Genomic DNA, 21,390 nt, shown 5'->3' on the forward strand with positions numbered 1-21,390 from the left:
CATCCTCCACAGCAGCTGATATTAATTATTATTAGGAAGAGGCTGACTCTGGAGAGTGAGCAAGAGAGAAAGGCAGCTGGGTTACTCTTAGTTCAAAGTATTAATAGCATTGGTTTCATGAATAAATTATTATTCATGACTTCGGGATACGTGTTGCATAACTTTATGGGACACATCCTGTCTCAAAGAGAAAAAAGAAAACACAGCAATCTCTCCTTCTTTTAGAACACAAATACATAAATTTTAATCTGAGAAAAATACAAAATGAAACCATGTACAAGTTATGTACAAACCCTTTTTACAGGACAATATATTTATCACTGGATATTACATATGACAAAGTCAGGTAGATCATTTCTGAGCACCAGCATTTGTTCTCTCTCACCAACCCATAATGGTAAAAAGTAAAATGATGAAGTCATACTCCTTTTTCTTGATGAACTTTTAAGTCAAGATGACAGCTGGTTCTCAGTGTACCCCCCCCAACCCCACACCCAAATTATAACTAAATAGACACATGTAGCCATCAAAATATATTGTATATATGTGTTTGCATGTGTGGTTTTCCTGAAGGAATTAAAAAACCATCACCTTTGAACTCTACAGAAATGCAAAAATTAAAGTTATATCATCTTTTCTTGTTTTCTGGACAGAGGTTAGATTATTTGCATTGGCTAAGCATGTGTGTCCCAAGCTATGCCATGGCAGAAGTGGCACTTTTTAACTGATACTTAAGGAAAACTTGAGATAACGTCTGCTGACCTTTTCATGTGGTTCCTGTTAGTTATTGTCCAGTCAACAAAGTGCTCATATGGCAAATTTTTGGTTTCTGAAAAATCTATGCTTTCTATTACATTTATTCAACTGCCTATATGTTGTGTTATGGTTTGGGGTTTTTTTTAAGTTATAAAGATCTCCTCTGAAATGCATTGACTGAAGCAGTAAGAAGCTTTCTCTCAACCTCACTAAGGTTCTAATTAGATGCAGCATTAGTGTTTAGCTTCTTAAGTTAGATATTGTTCTAAATTAGACCCAAAGTAATAAAAAAGTATTTTATATTCTATATTTTCTTCCTTCCCCTTCTCATTTTGACAGTTAACAGTAGTACACCATTATATAAAACAGATACATTAGACCAGCAGTCCTATCTATTAACTTCAGTGGAATTTACTTGGTTATATAGACTACTGCACATTACAGACTATACAGTTTCAGTGTGGCTGCATGTTCTATAGCAGAGAATATCTGTGCAGAATAGATACATATATAAATATAGCTTTGATAAATGCTGGGGCAGAATTGTCAATACTATAGGACTATGTACCATCCTAGGCACTGGCCACAGCTGAACAGCTACTCCATTCCTTTCATTATTTCAGATGGGGGCTGTACCCACACCTACTAGTATTGCTCAGTACGAAAGTATTACAAATATTATGCCTGCTAACTGAATATTAGGAGACCTGGTGTGCATATATAATGATTTTTAAAAAACTATATCCCCTAAGCCTGGACTTGTTCAAACAAATACCCTTAGAATTAAAATAAAAATAAAAATTAAAAAAGTTCTTGCTCATATGTTGGGGATATTGGTAGTTCAGATGGCAGGGAAAGGAAAACAAAAGGAGGACTATAAAGAACTCTCCTTTCCCCTGGAGTTTTCTATGCATCTGCCATTGACTTACTTTGACAGATATTCCCAGGCCAATCCACTGTAACACAGGGAAAGAATTTCTGTTTTCACTTTGTCCTGTTCAATGCCTTTCACTCACTTGGTTATTTTGTTTAAGCACATTTAAAAACTAGAAATGAAAGGTGAGACACACACTTCTTTTGGTGCTAAAGAAATTCACAATGATAACAGCTTTAAAAACAAAATACCACACCCCACCCCGGCCTCAATATGTGTTCTTTTCAGATACATTGGGATCCAGAAGCCCTTAAGAACCTGCTTCTTGATAAAACCATTTAAGCACTTACTCTGTGTTTAACTTTGAGCTCATGTGAGTCAGCTAGAACAGGGCAGTTGCTAACGTTTATGGATTCACTGGTGAGTGACCAAGCAGTGAAAACATGCACAATCACCTATTTGTAAATTATTGCTTTGTCATGCATTAGTTTATGCATCCAATTATTGCAGTAGTTGTAGTTTACACACACACACACACACACACACACAGACACACACACCCCCCCCCCAACAAAAACTGTCCTCTCTGAATGAGAACACACTAGTATACTTTCCTCTTCTTCTACTCTATGAAAAGTTCAAAAAAATGCAAATCTTCCTTACACTGGCCAAAGAAAAGAAATCCAACAACAACCTTGCCCATTACCACCCAACAACTTATATTAAAAGGCTATAGACAATACTTTTGTAGTGTCTCTTGCACATTACATGCAAACTATTTTTCCTCTTTTTCACATTTGGCTGAGGCCAAGTCTTTTAACATCCATGCTGCCTGAATCATTGGGTGGCCTTTTTCTTTAACATTCAAATATAGGGCAAAAAAATATCTTTAGTATGACTAAACCTGGCTTCCTGTACAGCCCCAGCCGCTGCAGTAGCCTGTAAGCTGCTGAAGACTCATCAACTCTTTCAAGACATCTGTGTGGCTTAATAAGGCTACACAAGATTCTCATTATCCTGAAGCTCATGGCCTTCGCCTTGTATAAGCAGCACTGGCTTTCCCATCAAAAATGGCTTGGAGATAGCCACATGGTTACATTTGCTTGAGGACCTGGATGTGTCATGTCCCTCTCAGCCCATGCTTTCTCTGTCCCTACTCTCCTGGCTTTTGGGCTAGTAGGGCTTGCAGGGTCCCTTTGTGTTACAGGTGGAATAACAATGTTGTCCGTAAACCTGCAGCACTGTATAACTGATCATGCACCAGAGCAAGGAGTTTGTGCTTTCTGCCAAGTGTACTTCCTACTGTTTGGCCATTGATGTTGATTTGAAAGAAGACCTGTTAAAACGGGGGTGACAGTTTTAGAAAGCTTTTGAAAAGTACAAGAAAATGTTTGCATCTTTTTTTTTTTTCTATTAATAAATACATCATATACTTATCATCTTACAAGCAACAGTAAAATGGCCACATTGAAGCCTTAAAAAATTGCATTTAGACTCTGAATAGTTTATTTTCTTTACACCTTAATGTTAGCTGTGCTTGTCACTGGCCACCCAAACAACACCCCATCGGAGGACAGTTTTATCCTTTCATCTTAGTGCTCATGAACTTCAGGGGACCAATTAAAATAATAGCCATGAGACAGAGAGACAGCAGGCTTTCTGGCAATGTGGGGGCATGCATGTGCATGGATGAGTGCAAGCAGGGACTGGGGCACACACCTGCTTCAGCAGTCAGAGAGGTTTCTGCAGCATACTGTCAGTGCACCGCTAATATAACTACCAGGAATGGCTGGTTTTTTGGTCAAACCAGGAGGAAATAGCAGGTACAATGCCTTCATGTGCCAGTCTGTAAAAGAAGTCACATATTTTCTTTTTATTTGTGACTTTCTTCACACCAGACCCCTAAAAAAATAATGACCATCTTTTTGTGATGACTCTGTATCAAATACATATACACCTCTCTCTCTCTATATATATATGCATGTATATACCCACACATACATATATCTGTGGACATGCATATATGCAAACACACACACACAGAGACACATTGTCTATCCAATGAATGTTACCCCTCCCCCAAAAATGTTTAGCCCATATTAATTGTGCATGCAGTTAATGAAAGAGCTGAAATTCCCTTTTTGTTGTCTTTTAAGAAAGTAGTAAGAATTATTAATAAAGATCAAAAACTTGTTTCTGCATCAGTCATCGTGTGATCTGTCAGCTGTCACTTAGGCCACTTTCCCAGCCACTTGCCTTGATGTAACTTCATATATCCAAATATTGGTGTGGGCCTTATTGTAGTCTTTAATGGCTGAATGTCAAAGATCTCCAACAGGTTTTCTACATGTTCCTCCATCTAATTGCCAGAAGTCAGTCCTGCATCTTTGATCATCAAAAAGAGGAGTAAGAAAAGATTATTGATTGTTCTTAGCTTTTCTATAAATGGGAAACGCAAACCCATAACTATACCTGTTTCTCTCTGTCTCGCTCGCTCTCTGCAGGTGTTGTTCTATCTATCGTTGTTACATATGGAACTAGCTGTGCTGGGAGAGAGCGTGAGTGTATTCAGATCTTGTCCTTTATTTACGTACAGTTGGCAGCACAATATTTTTGGGTGTGACAGTTAAACTGGACAGAGATGCACACAAAGCTTAGCTATGTAGGAGTATTGTATTTGATTCATTAGTATGTTTTATCCAGTGAACGCTCACTTCGGAAGGAAGGAAGGACATTCAGAAATGGCACTGTATGTGATAAAGTATAAGTTATAAAGTTCTATACCCTTACAGTAAACACCAGTCTTCCAAAAAAAAAAAAAAAAAAAAAAATTGCATGTTACTTAGTGAAAAGTTGAATACAAATTTCAAAAATTCTCCTGTACTCAGGACCAGCTTTTTCACTCTGGTTATAATATGAATGCAGTTCATAAATGAAAAAGGAGCACTGACTTCAAAGTAAAGGCTTAACATGACCCAACACAGAAACTGGATGTAGATTATAACATGTCACTAGCTGAAGCAGCATATATTGGAAGAACTCACCAGAATCATCTTCTGGTTTGGGGACTGTGAAATGGGTTAAACATGGTCTAAATGATAATGAAATACTGCTTAAATTTTGTTACTTTGTAGGAGAGTGAAATATTTTAAACAATCCAATTTTACAGATACTGTATTAACAATTCTTGTTATTGTCTTTAAAGAGCTATTCTACAAAAATGTAACAACAAAGTAGTCACAGTCCAAGATGTCACTCCAGAATAAAGCTTATTAGATGTTAGTATGGTTATATTCGTACTGCAGCCAGTGGACAAACATTAAAGCTCAGATAGTTTAGCTTAAATGTTGGATTATATAGTGGACATCATTGTTTTCACAATAAATTCATCATCTGCTTTGTATTTATTTGATTCACTGGTATTTCTCTAATGATAAAAGTACCACGGTATGTTTTATTGTGGTGTTTAACAATTCTGCAAAATTACAAAGCCTAAAGTTAACTTGCACAATGAAACTCTCCCTTTCCTGATGACTGGGTCTTATGTTTTTGTTTTAATCCTTATTAGCACAGCCTTTTCTTCTTTTTTTTTTCTTCACACAATTGTGTCAGATGTTGCTAATTTGAGATAGAGAGAGTTACTAAATCATTTAGAACATCAAATGCTTGGGTGGATAGATACTGCAGCACAGATATGAAACATCACATTTTTGTCTGATGGCTATAAAGCTTGTTGGCAACTTTGTGAAACTGCTGACACAAAAGGCACCCATCAAAGACCTTTTGTAAGTAAGTTATCATAATAAATACATTCATTACTTTTGTTTTGATTTGGTTATTACTGTACTTTTATGTGTGGTGTCCCAGCAAAGTGAAAATAAATTAAAGAAAAAAAGTAACTGCTAAAATAAGATGCTGCTTGGTGCAGGAATTAACTGAGAACAGCATGTGGTGAGATTATAAAGCTGAGGCTAAACCAGTTCTTATCCTGATCTGAACTCACCAAAAAGAGATTCAGCATGCCTTTTACCAAGGTATGAGCTATCACCAATGTGCAAAGCTCTGGAGCTAAACCTCTATACATAGCAGGAAGAATTTGAACTAAATAAACAAGAGTGATGCAAGGTCATCAGCACTTTTGAAGTAAGGAACCAACAAAATATGGTAGATGAGAAGGTTTATAACTTATGATTTCATGCACTATTTATGCACTCTGGATTAAAGCACTGTAATACATGGCAAAAGAAGAGAAATTGCCAAACTTGCCTTCCTGAAATTAGCAACTGCTGATGGCTAATGGGAAGTGGAGTGGAATTGCCAGATTTGCCACTTGTAGCAAGTGCTGCCTGTGAACACCTTATCTACGTGGCCTTTGGTTTAGGGTAGTGATGTTCACTACGCCAGTGTTGCAGAAGGTTATCAAGGATGCTGGGCTTCTCTGGGGGGGGGGCGGGGAGGGGGCGCAGTGTGTGTGGGGGGGGCATTATTGGACCTTAACATAACTGGCAATTAAGATGACCTGTGTATGGTAATAAAACAAAGAATATTTGAGAAGAATGTTACATGTACAAAAATATGACTTTCAACTTTGAAAATAAATAAGTTCAGTTTATTAAGAGCTGGTGTCAATGCTGAACAAAATACACATCCTCCAGTAAAGAAACATTTTGGTGAACTGTTCTTTTTTTTTTTTTCCTTCTTTTTTTTTTTGATTTACTAAAATACAAGTTGGACCTTTTTTCCTTTTTGTAAATATATCATTTGTCTCCCTTAATTACATGTCCTCATAGCTGTGACCATCATTCTCCTTTATGCCAAAGACTGAGGTTTGGTTTTTTTTAAATTCTTAGGAGTCTGGCCACATATGCAGTTTTCTTTAAGGGAAAATACTTGACAATGAAAAAAAAAAAGAAAAATATATTTTTTTCTAATAAATAAAAATAATTTAAAATGCTAGAGGCTATACATGACTAGTTTTGATTATGTTCATTTATAAATGAAATAGTTTCCAAAATACGTGGAAGCAATATTAAAGGCAGACAAACAAAGATCTGTCTACTTTATTTTCCCATTAAGCTTGCCCTTAACTTCTCCATCAGTGGTTCAGCATGTAAGAGGAATAAATGTCACATCACCATTCATGAAGTTTGTCAGGCTTTATAAAAATAGTTCTGGCCTTGAAGGAGTCAACATTCATCTTCAACTTCTCTGATTGGTGGTATCAAGCTGCTTGTCGATTTATATTGATTGATCTGATTGGCCATGTGAGTGCTCATGGGCTTGATTTGAATGTTTCTGGGATAGGCATTATCCGGCTCATCTGTAAACCATTTCTTTTCTGCTAAGGAGCAAAATGGGTAGAGACAGAATAAGGAGGGAAAATGAGAGTTTTAATTAGTGAAGCACATATACACATAAACACCAAAAAAAACCCAAACCCACAACCAAGGAGGGGGGAGCAGTCAGTAAAGTTTATAGAGAAAAGGCAATCAATAGAAGGTGACTTTGACTAATTACTAGCAGTACGGTGCATTAGATTAATACCTCTGAAAAGACTTTTCATGAAAGGAGGATGACGTTTGCAGATTTCATAGTAGAAGCTGAAGAAAACTGTCAATATGCTAGTTTGCTTGTTGAATATAATAGAGCTCTTTTTTTTTTCATGCTCAGGTGAATACCCTCTGATTCATTTATTGAAAAAATGATACAAATAAAAGGCTAAACTGAGAAGCCAGGGAGAGCACATGGGATAAGGGTAATGCAGAAAAGAGTATGTTAGTCCCTATACAGAGGAGAACCTAAAGAATCAGAGGCTTCTCTGAACAATTTCAGCCTCAGAGTGGTTGCTACTGCTGGTTCAGAAATCACACAGGAGAATGTAAAGAACTTTCCGCAGTTGGTGCTAGAATAAATAGAGCTTGCGTTCATGCTGCCAGATGGCTGCGTTCCTGCACGGGATGGCCATTATATTGCTACTTAGCAACCTGCCTGCTTGGGCACTGCTGAACTCTCCAGTTTGGGAAGGGGTATGGAACGTACTCGGTGCTGCAGATGACTGTAGTAGGGGCTGAATCCTGAGTGGATTGGTAGTGATATGTGACAGCAAGGCAAAGGAAGCAAGGACTTGAAGGAAGATTAGAGGGGAAGCTGTTCCTTTTGTATCTTTGGGCAGTGTCTGTTTCCATGAACATAGGAAGAATTTTATGGTACTGATTTAAGGTGGGCTGGGAGCAATGTGGGAAGGAGTGAGGATGCTGAGAGGCTGCAGCATTGCAGCCATTCCCTATCTGCTTGTGATTGTAACCACTATATTGCATTGTTCATACACAGATGTGGACAAAAACTTCTCAAAATTCACAAAACAAACCAAAACAAACCAAAAAAAAAAGAATTTTCTTAAGCCCTTTAGAAAGCAATTACTGCTGTCATTTCTTAATTAGAAACTCCTGGTCTTTGGCTTATGGCCATTAGGTGCTCACGCTTTGACAAGCATTTGTGAACAGAGGACTCCACTCACCCTCCTTCCCCAAATTCCAGAGGTGGGTGTGCAGAGCAGTGAGCACAAATGGTTCTGGGGATAGGATTCTGCAACTGGGGCATTTTCATTATTACATGAAAGGTTTAATGTGTGCCACATCAGAGCTGCTGCTCTTACATGTATGCACTACTACATTTTGGGAACCCAAAATGCTTCGGAAGCTTTAGTGTCTCACATAATACAAATGGCCACTTTTGCTTATCACTGAAATGCTGCTGTATGTGGGCTGGAATCAGGACAGAAGTGGAAGGAGTGCTCATTTTAAACAAATAAATAAATAAAAATAAGCAGAGCAAAATCCACCTTCGAAACCCAAGGATCGAGCACAAAAAGCTCAGAAGGTGAAGCAGAGAATAGAAACTGGAAGACCAGGAAGAATAAAGGACAAATATCTGGGCATAAATGCACAAAAATAAGCAACTAGCTTCGAAGTTAGGGCCTCTAAAGAAGTGGATTGATCTCTAGAATTACTGGACTTCTCAGTCACTTTCGTGAAGATGAAATTTAAACACTTATACTTGATATGGATTCTAAGCATCTACATGCAACACCACCACTCCCCAGCAACAAACCCCAAACTCATGAGGGTTTAATCCAACTTTTTTTTTTCAGATACGTTTGTTACCTGTGCTTATGCTTTTTAAAAATTTTAAATTGAAAAAAAGGAATTGTATTAATCATTAGTGGCTTATTACTGAAGGTAAACAGAACTACTGTATTTTCTTGTCATTTTCTAAAATGTATTTTACATCTTTTTAAAATATCCTACTCATTTGCAATCAGGGTAAATAGTTCCCTGCCCCCATAAAGTTGCCTGAGTCTGAACAATGTTCAATCTCCCATCTCTCTCTCTCTCTCTCTTACCTATTATAATTAAGTTCCCTTTGATTTGAACAGATTGGACGATAGGAATTCATAATGTTACATCCTGCACACTGAAGCTAACTGATTAAGTGCTTTAAATTATTCTTCCTGACAGAATGATAAAGTTACAATCTGTTCAGAGATGATCTACAGCTTGCCAGACTCCTACCGCTTCTTTCTACATTCATTTATCTTTTTGTCAAGCAGCTAAAAAAAAAAAGCCTCAATTCCATAGATCTTTTAAAGTCATCAGAACATCTGAATTATTAATGAGACTTTAAGGGAATGGTTCCTGATGGGGGCTGGTTTAAGAAAGGTTGTAGGAAAAAAAAAAATCTGGGAATGTGTACACATCAAAATAATTTCAGCTCCATTTAAAAAACCATTTAGTTCAAGTGTGACACATGAACCATTATGCATTTGTGGAAACCAATTTTATGTGATCTACGATTAAACTAACCTTTCAGAGAGGTGTAAAGTGTGATGGTTATCATGTTTTAAAAGCCTTGGAAGATCACATAAACAATTTCAAACTAACAGTTTTCTAATGGTTTGTGTTTAAAATGATTTTGAGGCAAGTTAAGCACTGTGAACTTTTATCTCTACCTTCTTTTTTAACATATGGTGCACAAACTTTCCTTACAAACAGAAGTTGGTGCAAGTTAATTCAATCTCATAGCAAGAAAGGGGAGAACTGTGTGTGTGCTAAGGATTAGGGATAAACTGTGCTGTGTTTCTCAGCAGCCAGTGCAAAGCACTTCCATCATCTCCCCTGCTTTCCCTGGAATTTTCAAAACAAGGCAATTATTATGTATATGTTAGTCTTTACAATAAAACTCATATCCAGGGAGCTGATCTTTAAAAGACACCAACAAGGCTCTTTTTGCCTTTACCTGGCAAGTAATAAATACAGAAAATAAATAATAAATGCAGAAACTGGTAGATTCTAATTTCTTTTGCTGTTTAAATTTCTTTTTGCCAGTGCTAAACACTTGATCCAGGCATTATCATCTCCAGCATCAAATGCTTGGACCCAGCTTTATACCTTTCCTGTTCCTTTTCTGCTGTTAAAATTGTCTTTGACCATGTAATGACAAATCTCCCGTGGAAGTCCATCAACCTCTATACTTACCTTTGAAATGTGAGCTTGACACTCCTCATCTTTACTCTTGGTCAATAAGACATTTTGCTCCCAGTTACTAAATGTCCTTCTTGAATCCCTTACACACTTTTTACAATCTTTTTTGTTATGCTCACAGTCTGACTTTGATATGTCTTCCAAAGTCTTAGCACAGATTTTTATGTATCTTAAACAATTTACTCTTTCCTTTAAATCAGTCCAGAAAACCCTTTTTTACATCTTTATATGTTGTTATATTGACCAACTTTTTTTTAGTTCTGTCATGTTCAGTCCGTCTCTCCCTTTTGGCATAGGTATATTGATCCTTACCGTGTGTTTCTACTTTATAGTGAGAACAGGCATAGTCTTCTATTTTTTTAAGAGCTGTTCAGGAGAGTCCCTGATCTTCCTGTGCTATTTGACAGGTTTGTTTTTGACAGCATCACCTAAGAGATGTTGGAACAGCTAAGTAACTTCATGTATCAGAAAGCAGAAAACATTTACTTTCCTCTCAAACACCTGTGTTTGCAATGGGCTATCAGCAACCCAGTGCATCCATGAAGGTTCTAAAGGCTGCATGCTCTTATCACAAATAAAGAAAAATTAACATACTGTGTAAGACTGTTCCCTGCAGCATAAAAAAATAAAATAATTAAAGTAAAATGATCAAAATACAGATTTCTTCAACTTGTATAAGACTCCAGCAATTCTCTCCAAGAGATTTATTATTCTGGTGCTTTCTCTCATTAATTCTGGACTAAATAATCACGTTTGAATAAATGTCACTGTGAAACACTCTCTCTTCTAAGCAGAGGCAAAGAAAGTACTAGCTAAACATGACACAAAGATTTTACTAAATCTGTATTCTCACCATAATCCCAGGTTACCGTACAATTGTTTTAAACATGCATTTTTTTCCTCTGTGACATTTGCAGTTTCAAATGAGTCTGTATGTATGTGTTTGTGTGCCTCCCCCGTTCCATATAGGCAGCTCATTCACAGCTAAACTGAAAATTCTCCCATGCTATTTCTTCCTGTATGAGAAAAAAGTAATGAAAGTTTCTCCACCCACCTGCTCAGCAATTCTTTGTTTGGCAGATGAATATTTTACATGAAGCAGGCAGTAAGTAATGTGCAGGGAGAGAGAGAAGAAACTATTCTTACTTTCTGTGAAGGTCTTTATTTTGCTCCAAGGCAAAATTCTGGGACAAATATGCTATTCTGGAATTGCTTTTGGTGATTTTTTGTTTTTTTTTTTTTTAAACTAGCAAAATTCTTACTTTTGACAATGGGAATTTCTCTGGAAAATGCCTGACTCTGTCAGTTTAGGCCAGTGGGAACCCATGCCAAGAACCTGCAGGTTTGCTAGATATGGTTTTGTGTCAACACTCTGATCCACAAAGTTACTAAGAACCTAGCTTTCCATTGTCAAAACCATGCTGGGAGTGATACAAGTGGCAGGATCTCCATTTAAAGCTCTAAAATGCCATCTCTTGACATTGGTGCTGCTTTTCCACCTTCAAAAACTAACCAGGGTACTTACTAAGAATGTTTGACTTGGGATAGGTTTCTGAACAAATGGGAGATTTCCTGTTACTTTTCAATATAAAAAATTTTGACAACATAACATAGTTGCTTTAAACTTTCCTCTACTTGTAATGACCAACATCCCAATTTCATTAGTATATCCATATCAGAAAATCTTCATCACTGTAATAAACTATTCGATCAGTTTGACTATAGTTAGCAGTGAAAATTGCACATGGCATAACTAAAAATCAAAACTTTAAGACTTCCAACTTTAGGACAGAAGACAGAGAAGAATTAGACTTCAATATGATCTGAAGAATTCAGATTTGCATCCATATTATTCCTCTTCTGTTGCTCACAAAGTAGACAAGTTGCTTCTCTAATGTACAGTTTATATTTTTTCTATTTGAGATGCAGTTATACAAATACTATTTTTTTTTTTAAATTATTATGTAGTATGTGACAAGTGGCTTCATATTAACACCCTTCCTACCTCTGCTAAATGGAAAACAGATAAAACATTAATGGAAAAGCATTTTGGTGTCAAAGCCATTAACATTCTTCCAAAATGCATAACTGCTCTCGACTACCTTCAGTCAATATTGCCAACATAAAAAGATGCTCATGAACATACACAGGGGACAGGGGAGTAGGAAAGGGAAGGGAGGAAAGGAATTGGAATGAGAATGGGAAATTAAAGTAATGTCTGCACCAGGGTAGGCATCCTCATTGAGCAGGAACCTGGGTGTTTACAAAAGGACACGTGCAATTAGAAAGGCAAGCAGATGAGAGGATAAAAAATAAAACAGGGTTGAGCAACAGCAGCAGCAGCAGCAGCAGCCAGTTTTACTTCTGGTTTGGAGGGAAAAAAAAGGCAAAAGAAAACCAACAAAACAACCAAACAAACAAACCAATAACTGAATAAAGTTTGTAACTATTTTTTTTTTAATTTCACAAGTTTTCACAAGGACAAAGTTATAGAAGGAAACCCACAGCAGTTGCTAGGTCATGCAGAACCATTAATTGTCATACCTTGGCCCATTCTATTCATCCTTGTTGCACTTTAGAAAAAGAAGTAAGCTATGTAAGTTTTACAATGCTTTTAAACTGTCATATTTCCTGTTGAGCACTTTAACTGGCACATCCTTGTAGTAATAAATATTCTTAGGGCAAAACATGATAACTTTCTTTGCAAAAAGAAATACATGAATTTGTCTTTATGATGAAAGGCAACTGTAATAGACTCATTTGTAAGGGACCATCCACAATTTGCAACATATTTCACTGATAGGACTTACAGCTGCTTTTGAATGCACACACACATATATACTGTATTCCAATCATTATGCTTAACACTGCGCAGTGGCACTCTCTGTAGCCCACTTATATGGTTCCAGGTTTTGTCAGTAAAAGTGCTTGGCTTCATTGTCAATTCACACAGCAAGCAAATCTTCAAAATTATCATGCTTGGGGAAGGGGAAGGTAGAAAACAACACTAACCATAAAAGCACCTTGTCTGGGTTGGCAGCTACAATGCTAATCACTCCCACATCCAAATATTTATTTTCTGTCTGCATGCTTTCTTGCTGGGTAGCCAGGGAAGGTGGTATGTGTTTCTGGCCTCCCTACCCTGGGAAACTCTTCATACCACCTAGAACTAGTTCTGTATTTCAAAAGGTTGGCATTTGAAATTAAAAAAAACAAGCTTGAAGTATCATTTCTATGGCTGTCCAGGATAGGTTACTTTCCACTACTTTATTTAATTCCCTGCCACAATTTTTGTTTGGCTAGGTGTGTCATTGGTGGGAATCTGCAAGAACCAAAGCTCTGGGGCAAGTGCCTAGAACATGGTGCCTCAGCACAGTGAATATTTCCACCCCAGCCCTCTTGTTCTGCTCATTAGCTGTCTTGGGCACAGCACCACCTTTTCTTCCCAAACGAGAGAGACCTTAAAGGTACTCAGCTCTCTTCCCCTTTATTCCTGCGTGCTGTGGACTGGCATGCACCTGTTAAAAAGAACCAGCTAGAACATGGAACAGGATTTCTGGAGGATCTTCACATATTAGGACCCTTGTTGGAAGATTTATACCACCACTCTAGCTTGGAAAAGTTAAACGACCATCTGGGGAAAGGAACAAAGTCCCTTGAGATCTGATACTTAAGCATAGAAAAATGCTTGCTCTTTTCTGAACATTATTTATTCTGTACATAAGGTGACTAATTCACCTTTTAAAGATGTAAAAGTCCCAGGAAGGCAGTTTTTAATGACTTACATCCAATATTTATGATACATATGGCTTTTTATCCCAAATGTCAAAAGTGAAAGAAAATATAGCTATTCATGTGGCAGTATAAATAGACAGAATAATAATTTAATATGCAATTAGACTCTTTCTAAACTTAAATTAAACCATTGGAGTTGTAAAACTCCATGCCCAGACAGTTTCAGTGTTAAAGGGAAAAGACACTATCTCCAAAAGGCTAGTATGTTAGAGGAAGTCCTTAAACAAGCAGAAAAGTCCCTGATGTTGCTTTGGTATAAAGCAGGTGCGTAGCAATAATCTATACAAAGAGTGTAAGCCCTATACAATGTAAGCCTTGAGAGTGAAAAATCAGTAGGGATTTTTTTGGTTTTGTTTTTGTTTTTTTTTTTTTCTTTTTTTTTCCCAATGGGTTAGTTTTATAAGCTTCAAATAAATGTAGCAACTCCTGTAAATATGAATATAAAAAAACCTACCGCAACATACGTCAACACTTCTGTACTAAATTACTTTCTTTGTGTAATTCTGACATCAAGAGCAAGTGTTCATGTTAAATATACTCTATTTTCTGATATGTAGAGTAACTGCAGTGAGTTATTTATGTTTTCTGTGTGCCTATGGGTTTAGAATTTTTTTTTCTCCCCTAGCATCATAAATAACTTTTGGTCCGTCTGCTTTGTTGCTGTTGTGCTTAAGGGTTTTATGGTGGTGAAATAAAAATGACAATCACATGCACACTGTCATACATATGCAAAATATGTGTACAAAAAGGGAGAACTCCATGGGAAAACAGGGAACATTACTGCTGGAAACATTAACTGGGGAGAATGGGTGGTGAATGCAAGTTTCACACACAGTGGGAGCAGGTACATATATCAAAGTCTATCTTCCTGCACATACTTCTGTTTTTCCCGGGAATCCCTGGTCTTGGTGCGGTTCGGTCGGTTTGCTGTTGATGGGATGGAGTGAACTGATGAGCTCTTCTTGCTGGAAGAATAGGAGGAATGGGAGGAATGAGAAAGACTGGCCCGGGACTGGCCAGCGTTGTGGTCAAATTGCATCAAACAGAAGATCAAGTCTGTCGGCACAAGCTCAAATTCATATGGTGGGTTTGTGATAACATAACTGGAAAGAAAGAAAGAAACAAAGAAAAAGAAAGAAAGAAAGGAAGAAAGAAAGAAAGAAAAAGAAAAAGCAGGTTTAGATTTCTGCTAAAAAAATTCTTCTACAGTTGTTCTCTCATAAACATTTACCCAGATTTTTGCATTTCTGTTTCCTTCAGTCTGTACCTAATTTTAGCTCACATAATACCCATTATGATTTAGGACCTTCTTATGTCAGATATCATTTTTTGTATGTTTTCTGTTGCACAGGCATACTGTCCGTGTAGGATGTTCTTCAAGTGAATCACATCATGATTTTTCAGAGAAGGCACCACACAAATCACCCTCCTTTCTCTAGCTGCACCATAATGCAATGACTCTAGCAAATAGATTTACATATTGACAAAAACCAGTAACATACCCACCAGCAACGGTATTTAAAAGAATGGCTGAAAAGCAGGGAGAGGAGGATTTTAGATGCAGTTATATTTAAATACATACTTTCTATATATTTACTAAATATTTAAATACTGTCAATAGAGCAAGGGATATAATTATTTGTTTGGATTGTGACTGTACATAAAACAAGTTAAGGAAAATATATCAGCAAATTCGCAGTGAGGTTAATTTTGTTCATTCATTCCACATGTACATTCACAGCCTCAAAGAGCATTTATAAAGAGAAATCTGCACATCCAAGAATCCAGCATTGCTAAGTATACATCCCAGACCTGAAACAAAAACTCTATCAATTTCAAGAATTCCCACCTTCAACTAACCCCCTTTCAGGGTAGGAAGGGCTAATAGATGCTGCTGCTAAATTTTTTCACGCATGTGAAAAACATATTTGAGCAAGGCAATAGGCATTTTCTGTCCAAGCAAGAAATGAGTAAAAATTGATCACAAAGCTCACAACTTCTTTTCAAATTAATTCAGCGCTCGTAAGAAATCTGGTTTAGCTGCCTCAGGGACAGAAGTCACTTATTAATCCAACAAATAATCCCAAGTATAGCAAGTACAGTGTAAATCTAAACTGAAAATAATTTTTTCTACTCAATTTGTCCAAATCCTTACAGAAGAAACCGCTTTGGTGGGCTACAGGGTTGTTTATTGCCATGTTCACCCAATAATGATGCTTTTTGTAGAGAATGAAACAGTAACAGATGGTAGATTTGTGACAGTTCTGGTACAGGTCTGTGTGTGTATTTCTAGTAGGCACTTAATCAAGACACATTTCAAGTATGCTGCTAAATGGCCTTCGGTTTGCAAAGATGGAAATGTGTCCGCTCAATTTAAAGCATTGAGGTCAGCCTTGGTGCTACTGAAGTACAAAGGCAGCCTGCCAAGAGTAGGGTTTCCATTTACTGGAAGAAATGATTATTAGATACAGAGAGTACCTGTAGGAAGCCCACAGGAGTATTTTTTGAGCATTCAGAAAAAAGAAAGTCTAGCTACTATAAAGTAAATTATTATCCAGTAACTTACAGCTGATTGATATAAGCAAACTGGAGTCCTTTCCCTGTATGCAAGCAGTGGATTATCATAAATCAAACAAGATAAAGATATGTTCTGAAAATTTACTTTAAAAATTTTTGATTAAAATTAGCTGAAAGCTGATGCTACGATATCCAGCCTACGATTTAAACTCAGCTAAAGAATCATCATGAAGTCCTCAAAGAGTTAGCTTTTGTAGCAAAGTTATGCAAAAATGGAGAATGTTCTTTTTTAGATTTATTACAGGCACTGGGATCTTCCTCGCTGAGAAGACTGAAGAACAGCGAAGCAGAGATGTTCTAAATGACTGGGCTTACCGTTTAGTGCATTGGCTGGGAGTACTTAGATGTGCATCCCTTAATCGATAAATTCCAAAGCAAAGCATATTGTATGTTTTCAGTGCTTTACAAAATAGATCTCCGTAACAACCTCCATCCTAGGAGAAAGAAAGGAGAGAAAAAAAAGAGAGAACAGCACATTTTTTTCCTTTCTTTCTCTGTTACTACAATGTCAGGGAGCAGGATTTTCAGTATGACCCTGTACAAAAAGGACAATGTATAGACAGTCTCTTGTTTGTCACAAATGAGACTCAAGGAAATGAATAACCTAAATGTTTTATTTCAAATAAGTAGTTATGTAAAGTGATCATTATTTTGGAAAGCCTTGATCCATTAAATGATGGTAAATTGGGAAGAGTGAGTGATTTGCTTTAAGCTGGAAATATAAATTTTGGTACCAAACAATGCACATTCTACAATTACATTAGCTGTGATATTAAAATTGTTAGTATTTTTGACCCTTTTTTCACAGTAGCCATACTGTCATCTAGACAAATAAATTCACAGGGGAGCACAACAGAAATTAGAGTTCTGAGGGGTTAAAAGGATAATATAATATCTTCCACTGTAAAATAATGATGAAATGTATGCCATTTTTCATAAATAATATGAAATGTTTTGATTAGCAAAAAAATGTTTAGATTTGATAATTTGTATATCTAAAATACCGATTCTTAAGTAACGATGACTGTTAATGCATTCTACCTTCACTGATGTAGTGCAACTGAGGCTCTAGCAAAATACCATTTGAAGGATTGGTATTGCTTATTTTATTTGTGAAAATGTTATGCCACATGCCCAAGTGTTTTGATGAGCTGTTAGTTTCGGCTATGAATGGAGTTCTACATGAACTGAAAGGCTGTTTACTTCTATCTGTGTACTCCCATCACCCTTAATCCTTAAACCGGGATTCCCTGTCATTTCTGTGAAGAAGGTCGCTCCATTCTTTTTGAACAGAGCTGGTGAACACAAGGTTAATTTAAGAAATATCAAATCCTACATCATCATCAAAGCAAAGTGATTCACCTCAAGCTTACAAGACTTGGTCCAGAAAACATTTCTAGATACTTCTTTATCCAAATGCACTGTTTTTTAAACATTTTTCTTTTATTATTTGCTTTTGGGGTTTGTTTTTTTTTACTTCACTCTTAGGATAGTGGAATCAAAATGTCAGAAATCAGGATTTCACAAGAAATTTAGTTCATCCAGAAACAGCAGAAAACAAACCTTATAGCTTTGTTTTCAAGCTAATAAGTATATTTTAAGCAAGAACCGGAAGCTCCGTGGAAAGACTAAATAAGCTTATCAAAACCCAACAAAGGTATAGATATTGCTCATGTTTACAGTGGATTATTGTTAGAATAGTTATATCATCCAAGTCAGTTCATCCATCTCTTTAGGCGACAACTAAGAAGAGCCACAGGATTTTCTGCATGAGACATCCAGGCCAGGAGTCTGGGAAGTCATAGAGCTTCTTAACAAGGGTAACAGCAAACCTGGCACCCTGTGCTATAAATTGTCAAATGATCCAAAAGCTCTATTAAACTAAATAATAGAAATTATACGCTAATTAAGATAGATTTTTAATTCAGTCTGAGAGAAAACAAATAGACTGCAGACCAGCCCTGGTCCTACATATCCCTCATGATCTTACCCCTAGGTCTGCAAACGGCCCATCATACAAAGCCAACTGAGCAACTCGACACCTGTCCCTGTTTGCAAGTGTCTGGGGCGTGCTGTAACCTCCTCTCAATGCATTTTCCTCAGCAATCAGTGCTTCCAGCTCTGGTGTGGCTCCTCCTGTTACCAATGTCCGTATCAGTGTGAGGATATTGTCATTGAAGTATGTCTGCAGAGATAAAAGAAAGCTCTTTAAGCAAACACCATTAAAGTCACAACTGAAGACATCCAAATTACAACTTTTCTGGGTTTCTGCTGTTTAAAGTTCTTGGCTGTCTCTTCAAATAATTTTACATAGAAAGTGAAAAGACAGCAGCCTCCAATTACTCTATTTTCTTCTATCCCATTAGGCTCCTATACTAGATCCTTCCTTTTAAACACCAATTCAGGGTGATTTTTATTAAAGTACAAAAATTTGAATGATTTATGTTTCCTATAATTGGTGTTAGTAGTGATGCAATGACTGCTTTCCTTCTCATTGCCTTCATGTCTAATAATGGGCTTTAGAACATGTAATTGTAAAATTCAGACCACATTTAAAGCTTACACAGGCTAGATTGCCTTTTTACTCTTGTCACCAATTCGTTGGGGAGCTGCCTTTGTGCTGCAAATGTCATTACTTATTACTGTGGCTGGACTCTAGCAGTCTAACCGATGTATGGTACTAAACATCTTATTACGAGACTTGACAGTGTTCAGACATAAGCATGTATCAATTAAACATCTTGAGTTCATTCCAGATAAATGTATGATGAGTTTGGGATCCTGGTGGTCCTTTTAAAAAACTCTAGGGTATAGGGTAAGTGTGGTTTATTAGGGAAGATCTACTCCACACTGACATTTTGCCAGCATCTGTAGCATTGCTGGTCTGTCAGGCAAACAATGGGTATTTTAAATATTAATTTAATGCCAGATGAGTGACTTTCAAGTTCACTTAGAAGTATACTGGTATAGTTCAGAGATACTCAGTTAAATATCTGCAATGTAATGTACTGGGCAAAAAATAATGTTGAACAAAAAAAGGAGACACCATCACTTACAATGTCACTAACGTCTGTGTTTTCAGAAGCTTTGCAAGTGTCCCCCCTTGTATGGGGACATACAAGAAGAAAATGAGCTCACTGTAGAGTACACAGGATTGACATCCCTGGGTTTGTGGATTCCATTACTAGATTTGTGACTTTTGTTGAACTTAGGACTTGGAACAAATGTCTGTAATCCAACCAAGTAAAAATGAATACTGAATTCTCAAACAGCGCTGCTTGTCCAAAGATAATACTTTTTTAAGTAATACTTTTCAATGAAATTCATTGCTCTATCCATATAATGTAATTGTATTTAATACATGGGTAAACTGAGGTACAGGTTGAAATATTTTATCCTGAGATCAAAAAGCAGAACTAGCTTCCTATCCATGTTACTTTGATATTCTTTCTTTGTATAATGAAACTTCAGTTTTATTGTTCACTTGAGATGACAGATAAAACAGGAGCAAATGAATTCTATGCAGCAACATTTTTCACTGTTACATTGAAGTTTCATAACTTCAAGCTTCTCTGCTTATTTACATAGGCATATATGCCATTCACCTGTTGACTAAATTAAAATGAGAGAAACATATTGTTATTGTTACATATGCCCTAAAGCAAATATTTGCATCTCATCAACTCCAATTATTTTAAATTAGCCTGGGTAAAGCACTATATATTTTAAATACAAAGTGTACTGTAAAGAGTTGTCTGACATTAGCAGGGGTTCAGGAAGATTCAGTTAGTCTAAACCAACAGCTAATCTCAAATCAGCTCTTACATATGTGGATGCACTGTGTAACAATTCAAGTGTAATACTCAAACCTTTCTTAACATAAAGAAAAATCAATGTGACCCCTCTGCAGGGATGTAAGTCTGGAGTGATTACATGATATTTAATAGGAATTGCCGTGGTGCGAGCGAGAAGACATTCAGGCATGATTGTTTATTCTTCAATTACTTCTTCCTCGATGTCCCTGAGGTGAGAATCAGAGTTGCCCTCTTTGGCAACTCTTCCCACTGTGCTATACTTTTCCAACATGGAAGTACTCAGAATAAAAAAATCAGCATTAAGTTTAGTCTCTTTTCTCAGCCTTTGTCAGTGTATACTATACACCACTCAGAACTAAAATAATTAGCACAATTCCTTTGCTCGTGCAGTTAGGCAGCAATGTTACTTGACACCAGTTTCATGGATATAAAGCCAAATTCTGCCAGATCTAGAGGCTGGAGGCACTGCAATTGTAGAAGCTGGAAAAGCCCTTTCAGTAAAAATGTGCTTCAACATATTCTATACAGCACTTTAAGCACATATCTTCACAAAAGCATAGCATTTTCTGCAATAGTATCTTTTCTCATACCCTCCCCACTCTTTTATTCAGTATTTTTTTATTCCTTTTTCTTCTCTAAGCAGTGATATTTAGTATTATTCAAAAATGCTATTCTCAGTTTTACATCTATAAATAAAGATAGAAGAACATGAAACAAAAGTAAAGCATATCTTTACTGGTAGATTTTTCAAGTCTGGTTTACAATGGGCCCAACTATGGTAAGAAATGTTCACCTGCTCTAAGACTGATGGATGCTGGTTTGTGTAAAATAGCCTGGGTTTATAGACTGCTGACTTGCAGTGATTGGTAAAACATGCAAAAGTCTAAAATTGTACTAATAATTTTATTACTCTTTAGGAGTTATCATTAGGCCAGCCTTCACTGGTTTCCAACTCTTTCTCTCTCTTTATTCTGTAATTCAAATTATAGCAACTATAGCCATAATCCAAGATTTAAACACATATACTCTTAGC

General features: G+C 36.7%; 1 protein-coding gene across 34 annotated transcripts in view; it reads right to left on the minus strand.

The window, feature by feature from the left end:
• Positions 1-216: 216 nt before the first annotated feature.
• KCNMA1 (potassium calcium-activated channel subfamily M alpha 1) overlaps positions 217-21,390 on the minus strand; it is a 527,339-nt gene continuing 506,165 nt past the window's right edge. For 18 of the 34 annotated variants that reach the window (XM_041127120.1, XM_030030358.2, XM_030030356.2 and 15 more), the window contains 5 exons: positions 18,533-18,727; positions 16,858-16,976; positions 14,844-15,068; positions 12,715-12,743; positions 217-6,971 (listed from right to left, as the gene is read on the minus strand). In XM_041127120.1, coding sequence (XP_040983054.1) covers positions 6,817-6,971; positions 12,715-12,743; positions 14,844-15,068; positions 16,858-16,976; positions 18,533-18,727 — 723 coding nt within the window. In that variant the 3' untranslated portion in view covers positions 217-6,816. The remainder of the gene's footprint in view (positions 6,972-12,714; positions 12,744-14,843; positions 15,069-16,857; positions 16,977-18,532; positions 18,728-21,390) is intronic. The other 16 variants (XM_030030369.2, XM_030030386.2, XM_030030381.2 and 13 more) reach the window with 3 other exon arrangements.

The sequence above is a fragment of the Aquila chrysaetos genome, chromosome 11 (genome assembly GCF_900496995.4).
Source record: "Aquila chrysaetos chrysaetos chromosome 11, bAquChr1.4, whole genome shotgun sequence".
In the NCBI taxonomy this organism is placed as follows: Eukaryota; Metazoa; Chordata; class Aves; order Accipitriformes; family Accipitridae; genus Aquila; species Aquila chrysaetos.